Here is a 27345-nt window from a genome sequence, read left to right as displayed (position 1 = left end):
AGACAGAGAGAGACAGAGCATGAGCAGGTGAGAGGCAGAGACAGGAGGAGACACAGAATCCGAAGCAGGCTCCAGGCTCTGAGCTGTCAGCACAGACCCTGACACGGGGCTCGAACGCACAAACCAAGAGATCATGACCTGAGCTGAAGTTGGATGCTCAACTGACTGAGCCTCCCAGGCACCACTCCCCCTACAATTCTTAAACATGTTCCTCCTGAATAAAGAGAATAACAAATGAGAGAGAAGAACCCTTCTTACAAATCGAAGATTCCAGACTCTTAGTACACATCTCTTTAGATTCCTCAACTCTACACTGTAATTCATCATGTTAAAAAGATATTCTAAATTAGATGGATTGGGTAACACCTCACAAGGTAGGAAAAATGCACAGATCTCAATTAGTTACAGAAACTGTATATTCCAAATAAAAAGAGAGGAACAGGAATCAAAATAAAATAAATATCTACTAAAGTGTTTTGCATAAGAAGAGGAAAAATTAGACTTTCTTACCACCGAGTGCTGTGTCTGAAGCCTAATCCTCCTTCACTGTAGTTTTGCCAAAGTGAAGATATCCATAGTATCTGATGGGTACTCCCACCTAAATATAACTGAACACAGTTAAAATGAAATTTTAAAGTAAAATGAGGGGCGCCTGGGTGGCGCAGTCGGTTGGGCGTCCGACTTCAGCCAGGTCACGATCTCGCGGTCCGGGAGTTCGAGCCCCGAGTCGGGCTCTGGGCTGATGGCTCAGAGCCTGGAGCCTGTTTCCGATTCTGTGTCTCCCTCTCTCTCTGCCCCTCCCCCCGTTCATGCTCTGTCTCTCTCTGTCCCAAAAATAAATAAACGTTGAAAAAAAAATTAAAAAAAAAATTAAAAAAAAATTAAAAAAAAATAAAGTAAAACGAAAGCCAATGCTAATTCAAGACAAGATGACATTTAAAAAACAAGGTAAAGAATTACAGCCAAATCATACCCAATGCGTTTAACTATGAGCAAACAATTGACAAGTGTAATTTATATTGATATTTTGACAAAACATTGTTGGTGGCTAGACTCATTGGAATTATTTCTCTGCTGATGTTATGAGAGTCAAAAATGTATTCTAATAAAAGTATACTAAAAAGAAACTTCTGAAGCATTCACCATAACATTCTAACATGTCGCTTAAGAATATAATTTCTATACAAATCAAAACCACACTCAGATATCACCTCACACCAGTCAGAGGGGCCAAAATGAACAAATCAGGAGACTATAGATGCTGGCGAGGATGTGGGGAAACGGGAACCCTCTTGCACTGTTGGTGGGAATGCAACTGGTGCAGCCACTCTGGAAAACTTGTGGAGTTTCCTTAAGAAATTAAAAATAGACCTACCCTATGACCCAGCAGCAGCACTGCTAGGAATTTACCCAAGGGATACAGGAGTACTGATGCATAGGGGCACTTGTACCTCAATGTTTATAGCAGCACTCTCAACAATAGCCAAATGATGGAAAGAGCCTGAATGTCCATCAACTGATGAATGGATAAAGAAATTGTGGTTTATATACACAATGAAGTACTACGTGGCAATGAGAAAGAATGAAATATGGCCCTTTGTAGCAACATGGATGGAACTGGAGAGTGTGATGCTAAGTGAAATAAGCCATACAGAGAAAGACAGATACCATATGGTTTCACTCTTATGTGGATCCTGAGAAACTTAACAGAAACCCATGGGGGAGGGGAAGGAAAAAAAAAAAAGAGGTTAGAGTGGGAGACAGCCAAAGCATAAGAGACTCTTAAAAACTGAGAACAAACTGAGGGTTGATGGGGGGTGGGAGGGAGGGTAGGGTAGGTGATGGGCATTGAAAAGGGCATCTTTTGGGATGAGCACTGGGTGTTGTATGGAAACCAATTTGACAAGAAATTTCATATATTAAAAAAATTTAAAAAATAAAGTAAAAAAATAAAAATAAGTAAAGTTTAAAAAAATTTTAAAAATTGACATACAAAAAAGTATAATTTCTAGACGCATTTGTGATAATATTTGTATTTTGATGCTATTATCTACCTGAAATTCATTTTGAGCAGAGATGTTGATACTAGATTTGTTTTCCAGATTAATGAACTTTATAAAAATAAATGCATAACAGTTTTTCAGGAATTTAATAGGGATAGATACTCAAGTATATTATGTTTGCATCTTTTTTATTGAAGTATAGTTGACACACCAGGTTACATTAATTTCAGATGTACAACATAGTGATTTGACAACTCTATATGTTACACTGTGCTCACTACAAGTGTAGCTACCATCTGTCGCCATACCATGCTATTATAATACCATTCACTATATATTATACTTGTAACTCTGTTTCCCTTCTATTTCATAACTGGAAGCTGGTATCTCCCACTCCCCTTCACCCCTTTTGTTCATCCCTCGACCCCCGTTCTGCTGGCAATTATCAGCTTGTTCTCTATATTTATGGTACTGGTTTTGCTTTTTTTTTTGTTTGATTGTTGGCTGTTCTTTTTAGATTTCACACATAAGTGAAATCATATGATATTTGTCTTTCTTTGTCTGACTTATTCCACTTAGCATACTACCCTTTAGGTCTATCCGTGTTGTTGCAAATGGCAAGATCTCATTCTTTTCTATGGCTGAGTAATAGAAACCTCAGTTTGCTAAAAAGCAGTGGTGATAGGAATAGCAAAGAAGAAAAATGTTCAACATGTGCTAAGATTCAAGGGGTAGAATCATCCCAACCAAATCAGTGACTGACCAAATTTAACTGATGAGAGAGAGAGAGAAAGCACTCTTCATTGAGATGGTTAATAGAGGGGAAAAATAGTAGGCAAGATGGATATGAGATAGGTGAGGATTTTACATGTTGAGTATGAAATTATGAGACAATGAGATGGACTGGGCAAATCCAAATGTATCTTCTGAATACAGGGCTGGATGATAAGGATGTAGTAACTTGTGATTTTGTGATAGTTGAAGCTGGAACAGCATGTACTATTGTCCAAGAAGAAGGTGAGACTCAAAAGATGCCCAAGAAGAAAAGCTGAGAATGTTAATGAGGCAGCACTGAAAAAGTTTTAGAAGTCATGGTCACAAACAAGAAGAGACAGATGGGATTAGCGGGTTGAGGGAGGGTTTCTGTTTTGAGGGACATTATGTTGATAGATTAAAGGATAGAAAAATGAGACATTAAGAGTACAGAAAAATATGGGATCACTGGTGATCTGTGACCCTAAGGAAGGTGAAATGAGACAGCCTCTGGGCTAGAGTAGAGGTGGAGAAATGAACCCCAAGGGAAGGCAAAGGTCCTAGGCTCAGAGCCCTTTGCTATCACTGACTGCTTGAAATTTCTGTTCTAGAACTTCACAATGACACCTAATACTTTTTATTAACAAGCTTTGCCAGCCTAGCAGAATTTAAACTGCTGTCTGTAATTGCAAAAGTCATTTTAAATGTGTCTTAAATAAAGTTTATACTCGAGTATGGGCAAAAAATTGCTAAGCTTATGGCATAAAGATCTTTAAAAGTATTCACTTTGCTAATTCACTCTTAAACTCCAAACCAAAAGGTAATAAATGTTTTTTTTTTTTTTTTTTTTTTTACTTTTGCTCTCATCGCTAAATGTTGTATTCTGTACTGGTACTAAGCATCTTGCCAGAAGAGTGAAGGCTGGTTTAACATAAGAAAACCACCTAGGCTGACATGCCACCTGCTTGCGTGTAGTAAGTGTCCCAGTGGTTAACAAACAAACAAACAGACAGACAGACAAAACAAACAAAAAAACGTTTAAAAAAATCTATGCATTAAAATGCTCACCAGATGCCCTGGTCAACATATCCTGTCATAATAAACTAGGAAATAATAATCAATGCATGTTATGATATGCTACCACTTGATTTGCCTAAGAGTCCCTAGCGATGTTCTTTTAAGAGTTATTTTTATGCAAATTTTATTTGAAAAAAAAAGGCAAGGTCATGAATGTCCTATAAATTTAGGACCCAAATTTTTCTGTCACCCTCAGGTAAAAAACTAAAAGGTAGGGAAAACATTAGTTGATTTGGTAAAAGAGATTTGGCCAAAAATAGAAATGCATTCTTAAAGTGGGAATGATTCATTTTCCTGATTCTGCTTCTAGGCAGCCAAAATCGACTCAGAAAGGCTTTCCAAATGCCAATAGGAAAGACGGCTTTAATAAAGTATATAACGTTGAATTTACCAATTAGTATGTTTTTCTACTTCACCCTGTAAGACTATGGTCTTTAGGTGTAACCAAACACTCTCATCAATTCTGGAAATAAAAGGTGAATCTGGGTCAAACAACTTTTAACTTCAAAAGTTGAATTTCATATTTTGTACTCATTGACTCATTGCTTCCTTGACGGAATTACACAACTGTAGTATAGTCTTGAAAGAGTCTCTTGAGAGAAACTACATCTTTTGCTTAAACTTGGGTAATTGCAACATTGGTTATTGGCCAAGAATCTAATTATTAGTTTGCAAGTTCAATTTTATCATAAAAATGTAGAGGTGCTAGTCTTTAAGGAACAAATCCACACTAATCCTAGTTACAATTTACAAAAAAAAAGAAAAAAAAGAAAGGAAGAAAGAAAGAAAGAAAGAAAGTCAATTTAAGAAACCAATTCACAAATCAGAGTGGCAGTTTATTGTTTATTACATAAAATGGCAGGAAGACTGATATTGTTCCTAGACTGTGAAGGTAGGGAAGTGTAGCCAGATCATGTAAGTTCGAATATCAGCTCTACCATTTATAAATTGGACAAGTCAGTTAATTTCTCTGTATTTGAGTTTCCTCTTTTGTTAAATAATGTTAGGACCTACCTCCTGGAGTTGATGATTAGTAAAAGAGTTAATATAGGTAAAGTACCTAGAATTGTATATGACAGATAAAATACACTAAGTACCAGGGATTATCGCTGATTCCATAAATAGGGACAAAGAATAGATAGGACCATTACTCAGTGAAGACAAAGAAAATGGCATTTTGAATAAATGTCATATAAAAGACATCATTGTACAGTGAATGAAATATAGGTAAATTCAAATCTTTGGACAAATCATATATTCTATCAAAAACTCAGTGTGAAAATGGGCAAAATAACAATATAGCCCCAAATAAAATGGTAAAGTGAAATACTAACGTAGAATTATTCACACAAAGGACATGGCACAGTGTCCCACACATAGAAAGTACAACCAACTTCCTGTCATGGTAAAACAAGATGCCTTGCCTTTCATCATTATAGGTAATTCTAAATAACTAATTTTGGTCTTTGAAAAAAATCAAAGTACTTGTTACTTCAGAACAGTGCTGGAGACATAGGGTTCACATGAAATCTCTATTTCCTTGAAACTGGGATGCTCACAGTATTCTGTGCTTTTAAAAAATGTACATCAGGGGCACCTGGGTGGCTCAGGCAGTTAAGGATCAGACTCTTGATTTCCGCTTAGGTCATGATTGCACAGTTCGTGGGATGGGGTCCTGTGTCAGGCTCTATGCTGACAGTTTGGAGCCTGCTTGGAATTCTCTCTCTCCCCCTTTCTCTGTGCCCCCCTCAAAGTAAGTAATAAATAAACAAACCAACATTAAAAAATGCACGTCAAATTCTCTTGTTAGTGATTTAAAATAAAATGGATTTGAAAGCATGTAGATATGGTTCAAATTCTGCTATTACATAAACTTTTCAATCCTGGGAAAATTATTATGCTTTCTAAACTTCTGATTTCTTATCTATAAATTGGGAGAAATCCCTTCCTTTTTTTTCCTCTTTCTCCTACTTCTTTTCTTCCCCTGTTTCTTTCTCTTTCTCTGTGTCCTTCTTTTCTTCCTTTCTCCTTCTCCTTCTTTTTCTCCTTCTCCCTCTTTTTAATTAGTCACAGTTTTAATCCTTTTGAGATTTGGGGGATTACCCTTATTTTCTTGTTCAAAATTTGAGAAACACCTTGAATGTCAAGGTCTTACTATTGCCTATAATTATGGATATTATATATATACATATATATATGCCTATATATGTGTGTGTGTGTGTGTGTGTGTGTGTATATATATATATATATATATATATATATACATATTTAAGAATTGTAAAATATGTGGGGGCACCTGGGTGGCTCAGTTGGTTGAGTGTCTGACTTCAGCTCAGGTCATGACCTCCCAGCTCGTGAGTTCGAGCCCCACGTCAGGCTCTGTACTGATAGCTTGGAGCCTGGAGCCTGCTTTGGATTCTGTGTCTCCCTCTCTCTCTGCCCCTAACCAACTTGCATTCTGTCTTCATCTCTCTCAAAAATAAATAAACATTAAAAAAATTAAAGAAAAAGAAATGTAAAATATTATTATATCATATTATAAACAATGCTGCAATTAATATCTTTGCATATAAATTGTTGTCCACATTTCCACATCCCTTTTTTTTATTATTATTAGTGTAATGTAGCACATTGATTGATTTGCAAATATTGAACCAGCCCTGCAGCCCAGGAATGAATCCCACTTGATCATGTTGAATAACACTTTTATATGCTGTTGAATTATATTTGATAGTATCTTGTTGAAAATTTGTGCATCCATATTCATCAGGGATATTGGCCTGTAGTTCTCTTTTTTTGCTGGGTCTGTTTCTGGTTTGGGAATCAAAGTAATGCTGGCTTCATAGAATGAGTCCAGAGGTTTTCCTTCCATTTCTATTTTTTGGAACAACTTGAGAAGGGTAGGTATTAAATCTGCTTTAAATGTCTGGTAGAATTCCCCAGGGAAGCCATCTGGTCTAGGACTCTTATTTGTTGGGAGATTTTTGACGACTGATTCAATTTCTTCACTAGTTATGAGTCCGTTCAAATTTTCTATTTCTTCATGTTTGAGTTTTGGAAGCGTGTGGGTGTTTAGGAATTTGTCCATTTCTTCCAGGTTGTCCAGTTTGTTTGCATATAAGTTTTCATAGTATTCCCTGATAATTGCTTGTATTTCTGAGGGATTGGTTGTAATAAATCCATTTTCATTTGTGATTTTGTCTATTTGGGTCCTCTCTCTTTTCTTTTTGAGAAGTCTGGCTAGAGGTTTATCAATTTGGTTTATTTTTTCAAAAAAAACCAACTCTTGGTTTCATTGATCTTTCCTACTGGGTTTTTGTTTTGTTTTGTTTTGTTTTTGTATTCTATATTGTTTATTTCTGCTCTGATCTTTATTATTTCTCTTCTTCTGCTGGGTTTGGGGTGTCTTTGCTGTTCTGCTTCTAGTTCCTTTAGGTGTGCTGTTAGATTTTGTATTTGGGATTTTTCTTGTTTCTTGAGATAGGCCTGGATTGCAATGTACTTTCCTCTTAGGACTACCTTTGCTGCATCCCAAAGGGTTTGGATTGTTGTAGTTTCATTTTCATTTGTTTCCATACATCTTTTAATTTCTTCTCTAATTAACTGGTTGACCCATTTGTTCTTTAGTACGATGTTCCTTAACCTCCATGCTTTTGGAGGTTTTCCAGACTTTTTCCTGTGGTTGATTTCAAGTTTCATAGCATTGTGGTCTGAAAGTGGGCATGGTGTGATCTCAATTCTTTTATATTTATTGAGGGCTGTTTTGTGACCCAGTATGTGATCTTGGAGAATGTTCCATGTGCACTCAAGAAGAAAGTATATTCTGCTGTTTTGGGATGTCAAGTCCATCTGGTCCAATGTATCATTCAGGGCCATTGTTTCTTTACTGATTCTGTGTCTAGATGATCTGTCCATTGTTGTAAGTGGAGTATTAAAGTCCCCTGCAATTACCACATTCTTATCAATAAGGTAGCTTATGTGTGTGATTAATTGTTTTATATATTTGGGGGCTTCCATATTCAGCACATAGACATTTATACCTGTTAGCTCTTCCTGATGGCTAGACCCTGTAATTATTATATATGCCCTTCTCCATCTCTTGTTACAGCCTTTAGTTTAAAGTCCAGTTTGTCTGATATAAGTATGGCTACTCCAGCTTTCTTTTGACTTCCAGTAGCATGATAGTTCTCCATCCCCTCACCTTCAATCTGAAAGTGTCCTCAGGTCTGAAATGAGTCTTTTGTAGATAGCAAATAGATGGGTCTTGTTTTTTTTAAATCCATTCTTATACCATATGTCTTTTGATTGGAGCATTTAGTCCATTTACATTCAGTGTTATTATTGAAAGGTATGGGTTTAGAGTCATTGTGGTGTCTGTAGGTTTCATGCTTGTAGTGATGACTCTGGTATTTTGTGATCCTTGCAAAATTTTACTCACAGAGTCCCCCTTAGGATCTCTTATAGGGCTGGTTTAGTGGTGATGAATTCCTTCAATTTCTGTTTGTTTGGGAAAACATTTATCTCTACTTCTATTCTGAATGACAAGCTTGCTAGATAATGGGTTCTTGGCTGCTTATTTTTCCTATTCATCACATTGAAGATTTCCTGCCATTCCTTTCTGGCCTGCCAAGTTTCAGTAGATAGGTCTGCTACTACTCTTGTGCTTCCACCTTTGTATGTTAAAGATCATTTATCCCTAGCTGCTTTCAGAATTCTCTCTTTATCCTTGTATTTTGTCAGTTTCATTATGATAGGTCATGCAGAAGATCGATTCAAGTTACATCTGAAAGGAGTGCTCTGTGCCTCTTGGATTTCAATGTCTGTTTCCTTCCCCAGATTGGAGAAGTTCCCAGCTATTATTTGTTCAAGTACACCTTCAGCCCCCTTCTCTTTCTCTTCTTCTTCTGGGATTCCTATGATACGGATATTGTTCCGTTTGATTGCATCCCTTAGTTCTCTAATTCTCCACTCTTGATCCCGGATTTTTTTATCTTTCTTTTTCTCAGCTTCCTCTTTTTCCATAATTTTATCTTCTAATTCACCTATTCTCCCCCCTGCCTCTTCAATCCATACTGTGGCCACCTCCATTTTATTTTGCACCTCATTTATAGCATTGTTTCATTCATCATGACTATTTTTTAGTTCCTTGTTTTCTGCAGTAATAGCTTCTCTGCTGTCTTCTATGCCTCTTCAAGCCCAGTGATAAATCTCATGACTATTATTCTAAATTCTTGCTCAGTTATATTGCTTATATCTGTTTTGATCAATTCTTTAGCTGTCACTTCTTCCTGGAATTTCTTTGGAGAAGAATTCTCCCATTTCATCATTTTTTCTAGTTTTCTGTCCCTTATAAGTTTTGAAATCTTGTTATGTGCTCTGCACCTGTGAGCACTGCTATATTAAAGGTGGGGGGGATCATACACACTCCAGGGCCTGGCCCTTCAGGAGGTGTTTTTTGGAGAGTGTTACTTGCTCTCTGTTGTTGTGACTTTTGTTATTTTATTTCTCTACTCATAGTGATGTTCGGGACCCTCCACCAGGTGTACTTTGATTTGTTCCTTGAAGTAGCCCTGGAAAGGAAAACAAACAGACAAACAAACAGGAAACAAAGACACGCAAACACACATACAAATAAAACAAACGGACAAAACACACACACACACACACACACACACACACACAAACAAAAACAGTACAAAAGCAAAGAAACAGAAACACCAGATTCAAGTAAAGAACAGGGTGGAGGCCTTGCTGGGGGAAGAGCATATACAAAGAGAGAAATGGCAGGGGCAGGGACAAAGAGAAAGTAAACATGGCCAGGGCAGAGAGACTAAATGGCTTAATCCAGAGAGAAAGAGAAAGGAAAATAAAGGAAGCAGGGGGAGAAAATGAAGATAATGTTACCTAGACAGAGAAACTATCTGGCTTGATTATTCCAGAGAGAGAGAAAGGAAAGTACAGAAGGAGATGTAGAACCTGTATCAAGGGAATAGATTAAATATGTCTGCTTAAACAAACAAACAACCAGAGTAACCAGACTAGAGGAGGGAAGAGATAGGAAGGGAGAATATATCTAAATAACAAGAATTGTCCTGGAACTAATTCAGGCTATGCAGCATCACTGGTCTGGATGACACAGCCGTTTGCTTGCACAGCATCTATCCGGCTCCCGCAGAAACGCAGTTACCCTGCACGGAGGGGCGTGGTTAGGTGTAGGCTGGTCCCATCTCCACAATGGGCCCTGGGACTGATCCCTGAGGCCCCGCCTTGGTGTTGGTTGGGTGTGGGGGCGGGGGTTTGGCGATCCCCAAGTCTCTTCTCCACGACCTGCTGGACTCCTTTCCAGTCGTCCTCACTGTGCTGCGGGTGCAGACAGGGCAGTCCTTCTCGCTCCACCGCCTCTCTTGGCCTGTCGCTTGGCCAGGATTCAAAGTCCTGCTCTGTGTGCTCTAGCACTGGGGAAGCACCTCTCTGTGGCTCGATTTGTGGTCCTTGCTGGCTTTCTCAGTGCTGCCGCACTTCAGGGAGGACCGCCTTTTCCTGATGCGGACTGAGCCACTGACCTCGCTGCTGAGCCCCGGGAGTGGTGGAGTGGTGGACTCAGGCAGGCTTTGTCTTTTTCCACAGCACTCCAGGGAGCAGGCCGCATTCTCCTACTGTGGACTGAGCCCCTGATCTGCCACCGAACCCGGGGCTGGCTCCCGTCCTTCCCAGGTGCATGAACAGGGAACCTATCCATAGAGATAGGATCCTTCTCAGTCCCAGACTTAGGTTTTCCTCTTGTCCAGATACAGTCCTACCCTTCCCCAGCCACTCTTTCTCTTCCCTTTGTCTCTCCGCAGAAGGGGATCCCTCCCCTCTATGTCTACGTGGCCACTTTTATCTCTCCCAGTTTGCTATCACCCACCTACCTATGACTTCTCAAGTTGTCTCGTTTCTTCCTGGTAGAGGCAGTCTCTTTTCCTCCCAGACTTTTGGGGTTCAAAGTCCTTTGGCTTCAGCACTTCTTTGTTTGAGACACGCCGGAAGTACCCGTCTGCCATGTTGGCCCCTATCCACATTTCCACATACTAATGAAGATGTATTTAAAGTGCAGGTATAGTAAATTATCAGGGATTTAAAAAATTCTATTATAATTGCATAGAAGAAAAACCCCAAAGGTTTAACCCTGACCATACTGTGTTATGTTGGAAGCTGTCTTCCAAGAAGTTCCTTATGGATGATATTATAGTACAGGAGGCTGCTTTTGGTAAAGAGGCTTAATGTATTTCTAAAACACGTATGCTGTTTATTTCTTGGCTCCAGGTAGATATGCTCCTTTTACCTATGGTGCAAATGATTTCTTTTGTCTGTGTAATGTGTAATGATGAAAGTAACAGAAGATAATGCATTGTTTGTTGCAGGTGTTTTCATGCCCATACAAATAAGAAAGGACACACAATGCAGAGCAACGGGTCCTGAGAAATATTCTAGTAATAGTGACTCTAAGTGAAAGAAATAATTGCATTTAAAATATTTCTTTAGATTTACCTAAAATGCAATCTGAAGACTTCTAATCTTATCATAAACTGAAGGCAATTATTTTATGTACCTTTTCACATTTGAAAATTCCTTTACCATTATTTCCATCATCTATGCTGAAGTAATTAAGGTTGAAACATGAATAAAAATCCTCTCATGGTGGAAGCATATCAGAACCTACATGGGCTGGGGCTGAGAAATGAGGTTCGATGACAATAATGTTGCTGCCTTATAAGGTACCTCCAATGTCAGTATTTATTCACTCTGATCTACTTATTATTTATTTTGCTATTTTCCTTTTTATCTTTTATGCATATTTAGTGTCCAGATCCATCATGCAAACAAGATTTGTTGGCCTACTTGGAACAGATTAAGTTTTACTCTCACCAACTGAAAATCTGCAGTCAAGTTAAAGCTGAAATCCAGAACTTAGGAGGAGAGCTCATCATGTCAGCTGTGAGTATTGCCTGGCATTTTTACCATCACATATAGAAGATGCTTGAAACAAAGCAGCTACACCCCTCCTCACTTCACCAAATCTTTTAGGTCCATGTAAATGAGAATAAACTCAATTGGAGTGTATTAAATTGCATGAAATTAAATTAGCAAGGAATTGAACTACAGAAATGCTATGTCAGCACAACTTGTCTTTATTTACAGATTTTTAGAATGAATCAGGATTTGTAAGCCACTTGGAAAAGAAATAGATATTAATTTAGAGAGAGGTTTTCTGACTTCAGAAAGTGTGCAGGTGAAACTCTGAATTGAATCTTGTAATTTTTATAAGATAAATGCCTATGGATTTGCAAATCAATGAAAAAAATGGCTTTATTACTATTAATTGGTATTCATTTCCCGATTAATCATTTCCATAGCATAGAAATTCAGGCCTTGAAAACTGTTATTTCTATATCTAATTGTAGAAGTGGGGCATGATAGAATATATATAGATTTGGAAAAACTTTCATAAATTCTTTGGTGACCCTGAGTTTCAAACCACTATAAAATGACCATGTTAGAAATAATGTCTAACTTTTCTACTCATCTTTTAATAACAGTAGATCATTTCTCTAGAGTGGGTATGGTAATAAAATAATATTTGATATCTATAATAGTTTCAGTTATCAGTGACTTTGAGAAGGACATGGACCAAGATTGTAAATTTAAGTTAAAGTGAAGCATCATGAATGTTCTAGGAACTTATATTCATGAGGACAAATGATAACAGCATACTTATAAATTTGTAATTTTAGGACTTCTAAGTCCTGACATTGGACTTTCCCTCAGTGAACCAACATGCTTTAAAAGAACATTACTGCAAAAACAAAAGCAAAAGGTTACCATCAAGAGTAGAAGGCAGGGAACTAATTTTTATTGACTATCTAGCTCTTGCCTATATTTCATTCCTTTTGACCCTCACGATTGCATGCCAGAGAGATTATTTATTTGCTTGTTTTATTCTCACTAACACTGGAAAAAAATGACATTCAGAAAAGTTGAAAACTTCCCCGAGGTCACACTGGTAAATGTCAGAACTGGAGTTTACCTTCAAAGGCTTGTGTGTTTTCTATTCAGGTGGACAGACTGGAATCTACAATGACACTGATTAAAAGCACTGATTAAAAGTGGATGGACATTATGTCTAGTAATTATTAGAGACAAAAAGTATTTCATTGCATTGCAATTTTGTAAAGACACAAACCATCACAACCTGTGTAACACTGGTGCCCTGACACTTTTCAACAAAATGTATTTTAAGTAGTCACAGTCTGTATACACAGAGACCTATGTGGGTGTATGAATACACACATGCATATAAATGCACATATACACATATATTCATGCATATACATATATACAAATTTTAATATATTGTATCTTTACTTTGGATTTTTAGACATTGTCTTCATTTTCTCATGTAACATTAAACTACTTTAATGTGTAAAAGATTATTTATTTGTAGACCTAAGTCTGTCTTCTATTTACTTTTGTCTATTTTACACAGCCACACATTCACCATCATTTGCAAATCCTGAATCCATATGAATGTTATTTTCCCATTATTTACTACTTCTGCAGGCTGTTGAAACTAACCTTTCACCCCCCAAAATACTGTTAAAATATGTTACTCTTAATTGTTCTTTCAAAATATAATTTCCTCCGTATGTGCAAATGGGTTTGTATTTCCTGTTTGGTACCATGATTCAAATTCATGAATTTACCCGTATTTTCAGATAGATTAGGCACAAGTTTACAACCCATGATTTACAATTTAAAAGCTGAGTCATTACATAAAATAAGGAATAGCATTGCAAATCCAAAAGCATTTTGTCATCATTTTGCCTACAATTTCCATTTAGAAAAGATAAATCTGGATAAAAGAAACATTACATGCCCCCTTTTATATACCTTACAGCCATCTGCTTGCAGGTAGATCCTGGAAAGCATTTTAAGTACATTTCATTTACATGTTCCTAGGAACACTTGCTTTAATCTCTTAGTGACCCTGAGTTCTTGTCATCTTTCCTTTTTAAGTTGAGAGGAGGCTCTAATCTATGTCATCCTTTTTCTCTGAAATCTTTTGGAAAGTAACAAGCATGATTGCAAAGCAGACAAACTCATTAAACATTACAGGAATTTGTTATTCAAAACTAGATTATCCAAAGTTCACTAAATAAAGTTTGCATTTCAAAATCAGGTTCATGAAACATTAATGTAGAAAATATAATTGATTAAAAGGAAGTAGGTAGAGTGCTTTCTGGGTCTGGGGTGTTAAGGGTTAGGATAAAGAAGATGAATCCATAGCATAAAGGAATGTGAAGCTCATTCTCATAATAGACCATTTAGTTAAAATGATTTTCTGGCTAATCTTACATCTGTCTGCAAGCAGTTATTCTGAAGTTACATGTTTTATTTAGAAGGAAGCCAAAGTGTAGCTAGTCCAAAACCCCAACTATGATTTCAGCATCTCTGTGTTCCGTGTTATAGAATATCTGGAGGAAAGATAGATGAATACAGGATGCCTCCTTTAAGATTAGATACATGCAAAATGAGAATACACAAAACATACCTCTATATACAAAAATGACTCTAAAACAATATAATAGCCTATATAATAGCGGTATGCACAAAAGCAGATAGTAAGAGGTGAGGGAATAATGAACTGCACTGAGGTGGCAGATGGGCAAGAGAAAGACTCATATCTGGCTTGACTCTAATTTAGGCCTCAACGAATAAGTAGAAAACAAATGTATACTCATGGGAGGGAGAGGAAGAGCATTCAAGGTAGATGGCATAAATGAAATAAAAAGATACGAACTGGGAAAGAGAAGGAGTCTATGGAAATAGCCGACAGTCTGATTCGACTGGAAATATTTGTTTTTGGCACTGTTGGTGGGGAATAGAAGAGATGCTGCAAACAGAATAGGGACTATTTAAAAAGGGTCATTTATAACATTTTAATTTTACCCTGCAGGAAATTGAGAATAATTGAAAATTTTTAAGTTTGAGATGCGCATAAGCAGATCTACGTATTTGGAAATTAACTCTTTTTGACAAGGTGGTAATAGATGGAGAGACAAAGATCTGGGAGAGAGAGGAGTAGTTAGGAATGATTTTTAATTTTTTAATTTTTTAAGTTTATTTATTTATCTTGAGAGATAGAGAGAGCGAGTGAGCACATGCACATGCATGCTGGGGAGGGGCCAAGAGACAGGGAGAGAGAGAGAATCCCAAGCAGGCTCGACACTGTCAGCACAAAAGCCCAAAGTGGGGCTTGAATTCACAAACCCTGAGATCAAGATCTGAACAGTAGTCAAGAGTCACACACTTAACTGACTGAGCCACCCAGGTGCCCCACAGAATGGTTTTTTAAAGTAGTCCAAGAGAATAAAAGCGATGCAGCCTCAAAGAAGCAAAAGAAGAAAACCCAGATTGGGGCCTCTGTGGAGAACGGAGGTGGGAGGGCCTCAGGAAAGCCTGGGGCAGAGGAAACACCCCTAAGCACAGAGGCTCAGGTGGAAACCCCTTCCCCACCACCAACAACCCCCAATGCCCCCCCCCCTCCCTGAACTAGTGTGGTATGTGGAGCAGCTGGAGCTGGGCCTCAAGATGCAGAACCCCAGTCCAGAACAGACAGGAAGGGCAGGCTACTGAGGCAATGAGAAACCTACACAGTGAAAGAACCCCAGTGCCTGCTGATGTGTTCCTTGTCTATGGACAACAGGCTCAGATAGAAGCTCAGGTGCACAAAAACTGCAGGTTCTCAGGACTGCAGTCTATATAGTTCAGGTGCAGCCTATAGGTAAGGCCACCAGAAAGAATAGCCCAAGTGTCTGCAGGCCTACCCAAGGTCACCCTGGACACTTGATGAAGACTTTAGCTTCAATTTATTTTATTTTATTTTATTTTTTAATTTTACACACACACAGAGAAAGAGTGAGTGAGCTGAGGAGGGGCAGAGAGAGAAGGAGAGAGAGAATCTTAAGTAGGCTCTGCACTCAGCCAGACAGGGGGGGACTGATCTCCTGACTCTGAGATCATTACCTGGGCTGAAATCAAGAGTCGGTCACTTAATCCACTGAGCCACCCAGGCACCCCAGGTTCAATTTCTTTTAGCCTCTCCTCCAACCTGGAGAACAGTTACCCTCTATGGGGAGTGTGGGGGTTTGTTCTGAGTGTGGAACTTTTCCAGGAATGCTCTGACAGATGTGGGGTTAGTCTATGTACGGCTGCTCAGTAAATTTGGTGCCATGGCTGTTGGGTAGATGTGAGTCCAGAATTTTGGTTACTATCAGACAAGCACAGACCCACTTGTAGGTTCAGGTGAAATACCTTCTTGCTAGAAGGAGGTCCATTTAGAAAAGCTCTGCAATAAACTAAAGTGAGTGTTCAGTATCTTGTAGAAAGAATGTTTTGTTTTTTTTTTTAACGTTTTTATTTATTTTTGAGACAGAGAGAGACAGAGCATGAACAGGGGAGGGTCAGAGAGAGAGGGAGACACAGAATCGGAAGCAGGCTCCAGGCTCTGAGCCATCAGCCCAGAGCCTGATGCGGGGCTCGAACTCACGAACCGCGAGATCGTGACCTGGCTGAAGTCGGACGCTTAACCGACTGCGCCACCCAGGCGCCCCAAGAATGTTTTATTCAATTTTTAGGATGAGATTAAGCAGCTGTTTGTAATAAGGATTATTGGGGAAGCTATATAACTGCATATGGGTGCTCCCCTATAAATGGATGTCCCATCAAATGGTATAGTGCTTTATGCCATGATGTCACATTGCAGTAATAAAAGTATTTTTTGACAAAAAAAAAAAAAAAAAAAAAAAAGGTGAACTCCTGGATTAAGGCGATAGTGGATAAGAATGGAGAGGGGTGGATCCATGCAAGAAAACACTCTGAGATAGGGGTTGATTAGAATCCATCTATTGAGTGATAAAAGTGAAGAAGAAGGAAGAATTGAGACTTACATCCAACATTCTGAGATTTGGTACCTTACTTAGTTAAGACTGGAATCATGAACCAAAAGCTATATATAGAAGGAAGAGCTGATTAGGAAGGGTAACATAACTCACTTGGGTTTTACTTGTTGAATTTAAGTGACTAAGTGGCATTCAAGAAAAAGGCTGGAAGTGCTGAGTATATGATTCTGGAACTCAGAAGAGAAGTATGAAAGAGATATAGATGAAACCACTCCAGTGAAAGTATGTTAAATAAGAAAAAAATAGCTGAGTCAGAGATCCAGATTGTTTTTTGCTGTTGTTGTTGTTGTTTTTACATCCAGTGATTCTAATGTGCCTCTGTCAAATATGGAGACTTGGCTGTGGCAGTTTAATAAAACTGAGAGTTTACTATCTCCATAAAAATAGTCTGAGAATGGGCAATCCAAGACTGTTACAGAAGCTTTACAAAATTTTCAGGGAATCAGACACTTTAGTCTTCCTACTTTATTACTCTTGGCTTCTGGCTTTCATTTTTTATCAAGGTCAAAATATAGCTTCTCTGGCTCTAGCTATGGCTTTTATATTCTGGACAGGAAGAATGAAGAGGAACAGAAGCAAACATTCCTGACATTTTTTTAAGTTTATTTAGAGAGACAGAGGGAGAAAGACAGCATGAGCCGAGGAGGGGCAGAGAGAAAGTGAGAGAGAGAATCCCAAGCAGGTTCTGCATTGACAGTGAAGAGCTCAACATGGGGCTCAAACCCATGAGCCATGAGATCATGACTTGAGCAGAAACCAAGAGTCGTACACTTAATTGAGCCACGCAGGTGCCTCCATTCCTTACATTTTTTTAAATCCCCTTCAAAAGCTTTCACTTACTTATTATTGGCCAGTATTTACTCATTTGGCTATATATAATTGGAAGAGATGCTGTAAATATAAAATGTGTCTATTTCTTTGTGTATGTTTTCATGTACTCACGTGGATTCCCCCAGTTAAATCTGAGTTTTGTTTCTTTGTTAAGAAAGAATGGATATAGGGTGGCAACAATTTCTTTGATATCCTTCTACAATGATAAAAATCATATCAGTACTCACATTTATTATAATTATCTACTTTTTAAATATATATTCTCCTCTAGACTATAAGATCCTTGAATATTGTTGAATGATTGAAGGGATAGTAACCAAAGATTATAAATAATGCAGAAAATTCAGGTTGACTGAGTCTTAATATGCATATCAGGTTTTACACTGAAAAGGTATCTTTATATCTTTTCCAAAGCAGTATCAGTAACATGGTGAAGGCAAAAATTAGGTCATAGTGGGCCAAATACTAAGTATGCAGTGACAGAAAAAAAAGTGGTAGCGAAACCTAAATTTTCCGGCAGTTTGTAGTTGAAAGGAAGGAGAGAGAGAGAGAGAGAGAGAGAGAGAGAGACAGACAGACAGACAGACTTAGGGGGAGGAAGGGAGGGAGGGAGAGAGGGAGAGACTTAAGGGGCAGATGTAATTGCTAAAACTCCTGTCTCTCCTCCCCCACCCTTCCTCCTCCTCCCCACCCTCCATCCTCCTCCCCCACCTCATCCTCCTCCACCTCCTCCTCCTTTCGGTTTACATTTTTACTTATGTACTTTTTAAAATGGAAGTAATTGAGTAAATGTTTAGGTAAAGAGTAAGAAGAAGCTGTAAAGAACAGATCTATGAAAAATTAAGACCACAACGGATAGAATAAAATTTTAAGTAAGGGAGAGGGAATGGAATTAGGAAACCAAGTAGATGTACTAGGTTTGGAGAGAAAGAACTCTTCTCCTGAGGGATAAAGATTAACGCAGATATAAACATAAACACATTCAGATTCAGATGAATGGATCTTCTTGCTGATGGATCCCATATTTTGATAAAATGGGAGGCATAGCTTACTGTTAAGATTGATTTGAATGTTCTATCCCCAGTTTTACTTTAGCAAAAGAAGTAAGTAAATATGTCCATGTCTTTAGACACTTTTCAATATTTCTTGGACAAGAAAATAACTGAAGTTAACAGCAGCGATTTGAGGTAGGAATCAGAGATATTGTATGCTAGACATCGTTCTGGGTGGATTATGGAACCTGACTCAGCTTCAGTTTATCCTTCAATCACATGAAAATGAAACCAACATGGCCTTCAGTGGCTATCCTCTCTCAATGAAAGCAGGAGTATATACAAATTTAATTTAAAAAAATGATAGCAGAACATGACAAAACTGTATAATTAAATATTCTATTGCAGGTTAGTTTCCATAGCCACCCTGACTTATTAATGTACCAATTTAGTAATACAGTAAAAATAGAATTCTAAGAAGATTAAAATGTACCTGGGTTACCTAAGGGCATTCCCATAAATGTTTCATCAGTTGTTCTTCTAGTGTCCTTATGCATGGTGCCAAGTGGGGAAAGCAATTGTGCTTTATGAAAGGAGTCTCATAATAAAGAAATAAATATTTTTATAATCTAGATTGTATGTACAGAAAACAAAATTCAGGAGAAAAAAACTTAAAATGGTTTTAAACCGTTAAAACTACCCTTTCCCCAAATGTTATGCTTTAGGCCAACAATTCTTTTATACTGCTTAAAACTGATTAATTATGTAATTGCCACATTTTGTTGTATTTCCTTTAATGTGTTTAATTGCACTCCCTTACCCTGAGGCAGGTGTGCCAAAGCCACAATTTTAAAAATTGGATAAATAAATAAAACTAATCAGTCAGGGGGGAAAGATCAGCAAGATTGAAAATTTGCCAAGCAACTGCAATTCAGCTGTAGCAGAAATCAAGGGGCAGTGTGCATTCAATTAGGAACGATAGAGAAAAGCAACAATACAGCTATTGACCAAAAGAGCCACTAGGGCCTACAGAACTCAGGCAATCGAGTACAGAATGACTTAGTAGGTTAATGTGCTTGCCACGTTAAGACATTAAGGGAATTAGTTAATGAGCTTTCTCAACCTCCTGCAATCATTGGTAGTCATCAGGAAAATTGGGAAAAGTAAAAGATTTGGAAAATTAACTGAAGTATTCAGACATTTTAAAAACAGCTGGGAGGTATATGAAATGGAATGAGGAAGATATAGGAAATGAAGAAGGGGGAGAGGAATGGGGTGAAGGGCAAGGAGCAAAAGTAAAAAGAGGAAAGAAGACACTTTGCCAATAAATTTAACTCTCTACAGTGTTTTTTGACTATTTGTTTTTAATGCTAGGTAGGAGGCAAATGGAATAATAGATCTTAGTAGTTCAAAGAATATATTTAAAAACAAGAAAAGTATGGGAGTGTTATGTTCTCTTATATTACATTGTAGTGAAGTAGACCCGGAAATTCTCTTGGTTTCTAGGTAATCTAATGTCACAATGGATTAGATTTTCCTGAGGTCTCTGATTGTGCTATGCATCCAGGTGTAATAGCACTTGAAGGAACATTGGAAATAATCTATTCATGTTATATCTAACTCAGAGTAACTCTGTAAACAAATAGGTCAAGGATTTTCAAAGACTTGCCCTGATCGTGAAGGTACCTAATGGTAGAGCCAGGACCAGAATCTAGATCTTGTGTTCTTCACTTTATTGCTACTGAAAGTAAGCCCAATGGCCTTCTGGTAGGTTTTGTGCCAAAGGGCAGGAGGTGGTATTGGTACACTCAGCTGGGGTGGTGCTACAGGTCACAAGAGATAGGGAAGGGTTTTAATTGAGAGATATGGGAAAACACTGACTGGAAGCACTCTTCAGCTTCAACACGAGAAGCCAATGTGTGGTAATAGGGAAACTGGTGGACACCAAATTAGAAGACCCTCGTTGTGATCTAGACATCAATCGCTTTGAGTCTGTTCCTTCATCTATCAATAAAACTAAAGTTTAGGATTAATTGAGCTCTATGGTCTCTTTTAACTAAGAATTTATGATTGTCTTCTTCTTTATAGTGAATGTGTACATTTCTTTCTCATTTCCTCTCATGTATATTCTTTAGTTGTTTTGTTTGTGGTTGCCATGAGGAGTATATTTAACATCCTAAAGTTACATCATTCTAACTTAAATTTATGCTAGCCAAACTTCAACAACACACACAAATTCTATTCCTTTAACAACTCTATCCTCCACCCCTTTCAGTTGTCAGTGTCACAAAATTACATCTTCATATATTGTGCGTCCAAAAAACATAAACCAATAAAATTTTTAATGTATTAGCATCTAAAGTTATGTAGAATACAAAATGTGTAGTTAAACAACAAATTGCATTAATATTAATTTTTAGATTAATAATTGTTTTTTAAAACGTATTAGCTTCTTAAATCATGTAGAAACAAAATGTGGAGTTACACAGCAATGTTATAATTATACTAGCTTTTATAATGACCCATGTATTCACCTTTACTGAGATCTTTATTTCTTTATACAACTTTGAGTTACTATCTAATGTCTTTTCATATCAATCTACAGGACTCCCTTTAACATTTATTTTAGGGCAGGTCTAGGGGCAATGGACTCTCTTAGCTTTGGTTTATCTGGAAATCTTAATTTCTCCTTCACTTTGAAGGACAGTTTTGCTGGGTATAGTGTTCTTGATGGACAGTTTTCCTTCTACTACCTTGAATATATTATCTTACTACCCTCTGGCCTTCAAATTTTCTGATGAGAAAGCTGCTGATTACTTATTGAGGTTTGCCTGTAAGTGACAAGTTTCTTCCCTTTTGTTGACTTCAAAATTCTTTTGTCTTTGGCTTTCCACAGTTTGATTTAATGTGTCTTGGTTGGCTTGAGTCTTTTTGAGTTCATCCTACTTGGGAGTTCATTAAGTTTTTTGGATGTTTATATACATGGCTTTCATCAAATTTAGGAAGTTTTCATCTATTATTTAATCAAATATTCTTTCTACCCCTTTCTCTCTTTTTTTGGGACTCTCACAACAAATGTGTTGGTTGGTTTATCCCACAAGTCCCTCAGGCTCTGGTAATTTTTCTTCATCCATTTTTCTGCTTGTTCCTCGGACTTGTTCCTTTTTTTTGTCTTATCTTCAAGTTCACAGATTCTTTCTTTTGCCTGCTCAAACTGGCCTTTAAACTCTCTAGTGAATTATCCATTTTAGTTATTTCAATTCCAGAATTTCTTTTTGGTTTCTTTTTAGGTCTCTTCTCTTTTTATTGATATTTCCAATTTGTTCATACCTCATTTACTTGACTTTCTTCACATCTTCCTTTAGTTCTTTGAGCAAGTTTAAGACTTGTTGTTTTAAAATCTTTGTCTAGTTGATCTGCCATTATGCCTTTGCCAGGGATAATTTCTATTGGTATATACATATTTTTTCCTTTGATGGAACATACATATTAGCTTCTTTGTATGGTATATACTTTTTTGTTGAAAACTGGTCATTTGAATCTAATAATCTGGTAACTCTCGAAATCAGATTTTCATCCTTCTCCGAAGTTTGTTGGTTTATTTATTTGCTTGCTTTTTGTTTTGATTTGTGTGTGTGTGTGTGTGTGTGTGTGTGTGTGTATGCATGTGTGTGTTTGGGGGGGGGGGTAGTTTTGCTTTTTAATTACTCTGTGCCAAGGATCAGCCTAAAGAGAAAACTGGAAGTCTACTCAAGTCTTTTTTTGAGCCTGTGTCTTCCACTGGGCATATGCAGTGACTTTCTAGTTTTTTCTGTAGATGTGGTTGCTTTCGAATGTCCTAATTGTTCATGTATGTCTTCTAAAAGGAAAAAGAAAGAGAGAGAAATGAAGGGGGTAAATAAATGTGCCAGACTTTTAAATCCCTGGAAGTCACTTCAGCCATAATAGGAGGTGCTTGCAACAATGAGGGGAGGTGCAATAACAGTGGCCACTATTGGTCAGCACTTCTGTGATAAGAAGCAGCAATCATTGGGGTGCCTGGGTGGCTCAATCAGTTGACTGGTCAACTTCGGCTCAGGTCATGATCTCACAGCTCGAAGGCTCCTGAGTTAGAGCCCTGTGTCAGGTTCTGTGCTGACAGCTCAGAGCCTGGAGCCTGCTTCGGATTCTGTGTCTCCCTCTCTCTCTGCCCCTCCCCTGCTCACGCTCTGTCTCTCCGTCTCAAAAATAAATAAAAAAAATTTTTTAAATAAAAAGAAGCAGCCATCAGTGATCAGAGCAGTGATGTTTAGAGGACAGGGTTCTTTTCTCCATCCTGACTTTTACAACTTGAATGCAAGCGCTCCAGGAACACATGAACAATGCCTGCCAAGTGGCTAAGGGGTGGGTGATAGTTGTTATTGTGCTAAGAGCTGAAATTGACAGATATTAATCATAATATCTTATAATGCCTTTTTCTGGAAGTTGCAAGCCTTCAGCTGACTCCAGAGTTTCTAAATGATGTATCATAATATCAGATGTCAGTTTCCTATTCCGCCATTTTTTTCTGGAATCTTTGATCTTATTCATATCCCTTACTGTCCCTTTTCCTTCCCGGTTTTTATCCAAAATTTTTCTTTAAGCACCAATTGGCAAATTATAACATGACATACCAAGTTGTGTTTTGATTTGTTTTAAAAGAATGCTTCTAGAATTTTGCTTAAACAATATGCATTAGTGAGAATGAGATCAAATGCTTTAGGAGTTTCCTATTAATTTTAGGTCCAGAGGAAAGTGAGATGTGTATCAAAATGGTGTAACATTTTCCACATAATTATAGGATTGATTTGATATGGTTTTATTAAGACTGCCATGATATCTGTTAAAGAACAGCAGTGATCTGTTTTGTGAAATTAGATCATCTGTGCAATTAAGAGATGGAGAGGAAAAAATGTTTGGCTGAGGCACCTGTGTGCATGCGCACACTCGCACGCGCACACACACACACACACACACACACACACACAAGGTTGAGAAGGAGAGGTAAGGTAAAAGGAGAGGGGGGTAAGGAAAAAATGTGTGATGTGAGAGTCTCTACTATTAAATTTCCTCCTTATAACAATTGCCGTATTTTTATTTGTATGTCAAATAGCCCCACATTATTAAAAAGGGAAAATATTCAAAGAATTTAAAACTTAGTGAGAATTTTTTTTTTTGTTTTAGAAGAAAGAATTGGCTTAATTGTTTTTAATCCTTAGAAAAGAAAAAAAGGGGGTTAATTAATTCTACTGTGTGCTAAACAACCCAAACCACAGAACTTCATAGAAGTGGGAGACAGGCCACGAAAGCAAGCAAGATGTATTTGGCAGCTATAAGATACTGTGAAATTCCCCAACAGGGAAAGTGCAGCTGAAGTAAAAGAGCAGAACTGGATACACACATTCTGATGTTCATGAGTTCAGTTGGAAGACAGGGAGAAAAATCACAAAAAAAAAGGTGGGGGGGGGGAGAGAAAAAAATCAAGGAGCTAAGGATTCTAGGACAGCAAAGTGCTGGTGTTAAACTACCTTTACCCAAAGGTGTTGATAAAGGCAGAACTGAAAGCAGACATGAAAAGAAGGTGAGGGCAATGGCGGTATGAATGTCATTTGCAAAAGTAATCATTTCAGTCCATGGGTCATGTTGAATTTTGTTGTATATTATGAAGTAATAACTAGTTATATTCACAAGATAAATGTTCCTCTGTGTGTGTGTGTGTGTGTGTGTGTGTGTGTGTTCTCTAGAAAAATTAATGCAATCCACATTTTCCCCTTTTGATTAGTAAAGTCTGAATGATATTATAGCAAATCAATAACTGTTAATAATAAATGCTATGTATTGACTTCTATGTTTTTGTTTACTCCAGAGCTCCACATCTTTGACACCTTTGGTATATGGGATTGGGGCAAGATAATTATTTGTTGTAGGAGGCTATATTGTGCACTGTAAGTATTTAGCAACCAACTCAGTTGTGATAACCAAAAATGTCTCCAGACACTGCGAAGTGTAGAATCATCCCTGGTTGAGAACTATTGGATTAAGGGAAGGTAAGAATTAAGGGAATACTAATAATGCTGTTACAGATATTGTTACTCCTTCCTGCCAGATCTCTTTACCTAGTAATTCACCCAGCTCCCAGCTCCTGCAAGTGTTGGTGCTGTCATCCTCTCTCTGGTTCCTGTCTCTGGATAATTGTCTTCACTCTGGGTGGTTATACACCACGCCACCTGCATGCCTTAGAAGCCTATAGCCACTGATGGAAGGAGAGGAGCATACAAAAGTCTAGACTCCTTGCCTCAAGATGGAATGAACTCTGCTGTGTGGTTTCACAGTCCCCTAGGAGATAGGCTGTCACTGGTCTTTGGCTGAGACTAATAATGTTGTTTAGCTGCACCTTCTCCCATCCTATGTTTCTTGCTTTCCTACCCTTCTCCTGGGAATAGCAAAAACTCCTCTCAGGCTCTCTGTAGATACCTCCTCAAGAGACAAATGATAGCATCATTGAGTCCTTTCCTGTCATTTCTTTGTTGATGGAAAAAAAAGTGATAGGACAATTTGCTTACTTTGGTGAATGCACCACTCTTATTGACACATTCATGTATATTCTATCCTTTCTACAAGTAAACTTGTAGCATTTTGTTGACAAGAAAACTAAGGCTAATAAAAGAACATAACTTGCCAAATGTCATGTGGTTATTAAGTGATGGAGTGACAATGTGAATGTAGTTTCTAGTTTCAGGGTTCTTTGTTATTCCACACTAACATATGCTTATTTTCATTTTGCTACTCCAGAACAATAGTATAGAAATTAGTAAATAGGTCCTTTTTCTCAACGAATTCAGCTGGAAAGAAAAGACAGCACAAAAAATTAATTATAGGAACTGTTAATTTGCAAGTAGAATTTGTATTGCTCATGCACTTGAAAAGTTGTAGCAGCTTCACAAATCAAGACAAATATAAGAATCAGAAAGTAAAAATAAATACAGGCACTAAAGAATTTTTAAAAATTGAAAAAAAAAACAGGCATTGCCAAGTCTTTGGTTAAATAGCTACTCCAATTAAGTATATTTACTGGAAATTAAGAAGTAAGTATATTATAGAGTTTTCATTGTTTGGTGAGAGGATAGACATTTGTCAATAACAATTGGTAACACAATAATGTCCTAACCTAGACATCTGTAAAAGACAGACTTTACTTACATTGACTCTCAATAACAACTAAACTTACAACATTAAATCTTAATTTAGTGAAAGCTCTTCAGTAGGAACTTGTGAGAATATGATCTGGAAATGCTGTTTTTCTATTGTAACTGATCACAAAAAATAACACTCTGACAACTCTAAGGGAACAAGTGAAGTAAGTCATTGCAATATTAGATGTCTTGGGAAGGTTTTTATTCAAGCTCGGGATCACATGCAATTCATGGTTGAATTGTACAATCAAGTTTTGTGTTTTTTCCAAAGGGATACATACCCCTTAGATAGCACTCATACACTGAAACCATTGAGCAACTACTGCGTGTATGTGTGTGCGCACACACACACACACACGGTACTATTTCTTATTGCTAATGACAGAATTTACATTCTTTTCCTGAAAGTTTTAGGAACTTCACTTATGCATTCAACCAGATGTGGAATACAAATCCACTCCTCTTCTGCACAAAGACAAATCAGTTTTAGTCTAGGCTCAGCTTAGCATAGCATGTATCACATAGCATGAAAGAGAATGTAATGAAAAATACATTTAAAGAAAATTTTTCTGGTCAACGACACTGAATTACCCAACTTAGGTTAGGTTCTACTGTCATAACAAACAGCTTTCGATTCTCAATGACTTAAGACAACCAAGTTCTTATTTTCTGCTCATATTTAAGTTTAATACAAGTTGGTACAGGGCTTTTCTCTACATGATCAGAGCCAGGGTTTATGTATTTCCTAGAATCTCACTGTGAGGCCTCCATCATCCCCGTACTAGGAAAGGGAAAGCTAGGAAGGTTGCTCACTGGCTAATAATTACCTTACAGAAGGGAATAAACTATTGCATGTAAGGTGCTTAGCATAGTGTCTAGCATTTAGCAGGTGCTCATTAGCCAGTGGTGGTGGTGGTGGTAGTTTTTTTTTTTCAAATTAAGTTGAAAGGAAGAAGCTAGGAAAATGTTCTCCTTTTAGTGGGTATTTTTTGCATATCATAAAACAACTTATTGCCCATTACTGATTTATTTTTAAATTCTTTTTAATGTTTATTTTTGAGAGACAGAGAGACAGAGTGTGAGGAGGGGAGGGGCAGAGAGAGAGGGAGACATAGAATCCGAAGCAGGCTCCAGGCTCCGAGCTGTCAGCACAGAGCCCACCTTGGGACTCAAACCCACAAACTGCGAGATCATGACCTGAGCCGAAGTCAGATACTCAACTGACTGAGCCACCCAGGTGTCCCTGCCCATTACTGATTTAGCAGCGGCGCTTTAAATGGGCTTTGAAGATGAATAATCATGTTGCTTCTGTACCAAGGTTAGAGTTTGGCTCACATGTAGCTGATGAGTGATGGAAGCATTGCACAAAGTAAGTTTTAGGCTATCCTTAACGGTGTTTAGCATAATGTAAGAGATTTTCAGATGGATACTTTAATCTCCTTGGCCTTTAATTTCCTTGTTGCAAATGCAAATGGAG

At 37.7% G+C, this 27345-nt stretch overlaps 1 protein-coding gene across 3 annotated transcripts in view; it reads left to right on the top strand.

Annotated features, from left to right (window-relative positions):
• The window catches only part of CTNNA3 (catenin alpha 3), a 1797955-nt gene that overhangs the window by 1710693 nt on the left and 59917 nt on the right, over positions 1 to 27345 (top strand). For all 3 annotated transcript variants that reach the window (XM_045437558.1, XM_045437556.1, XM_045437557.1), the window contains one exon: positions 11676 to 11810. In XM_045437558.1, coding sequence (XP_045293514.1) covers positions 11676 to 11810 — 135 coding nt within the window. The remainder of the gene's footprint in view (positions 1 to 11675; positions 11811 to 27345) is intronic.

Source organism: Leopardus geoffroyi, chromosome D2 (genome assembly GCF_018350155.1).
Source record: "Leopardus geoffroyi isolate Oge1 chromosome D2, O.geoffroyi_Oge1_pat1.0, whole genome shotgun sequence".
In the NCBI taxonomy this organism is placed as follows: domain Eukaryota; kingdom Metazoa; phylum Chordata; class Mammalia; order Carnivora; family Felidae; genus Leopardus; species Leopardus geoffroyi.
Note: the sequence above shows the minus strand (reverse complement) of the source record. Positions and strands in the feature narration are given on the sequence as shown.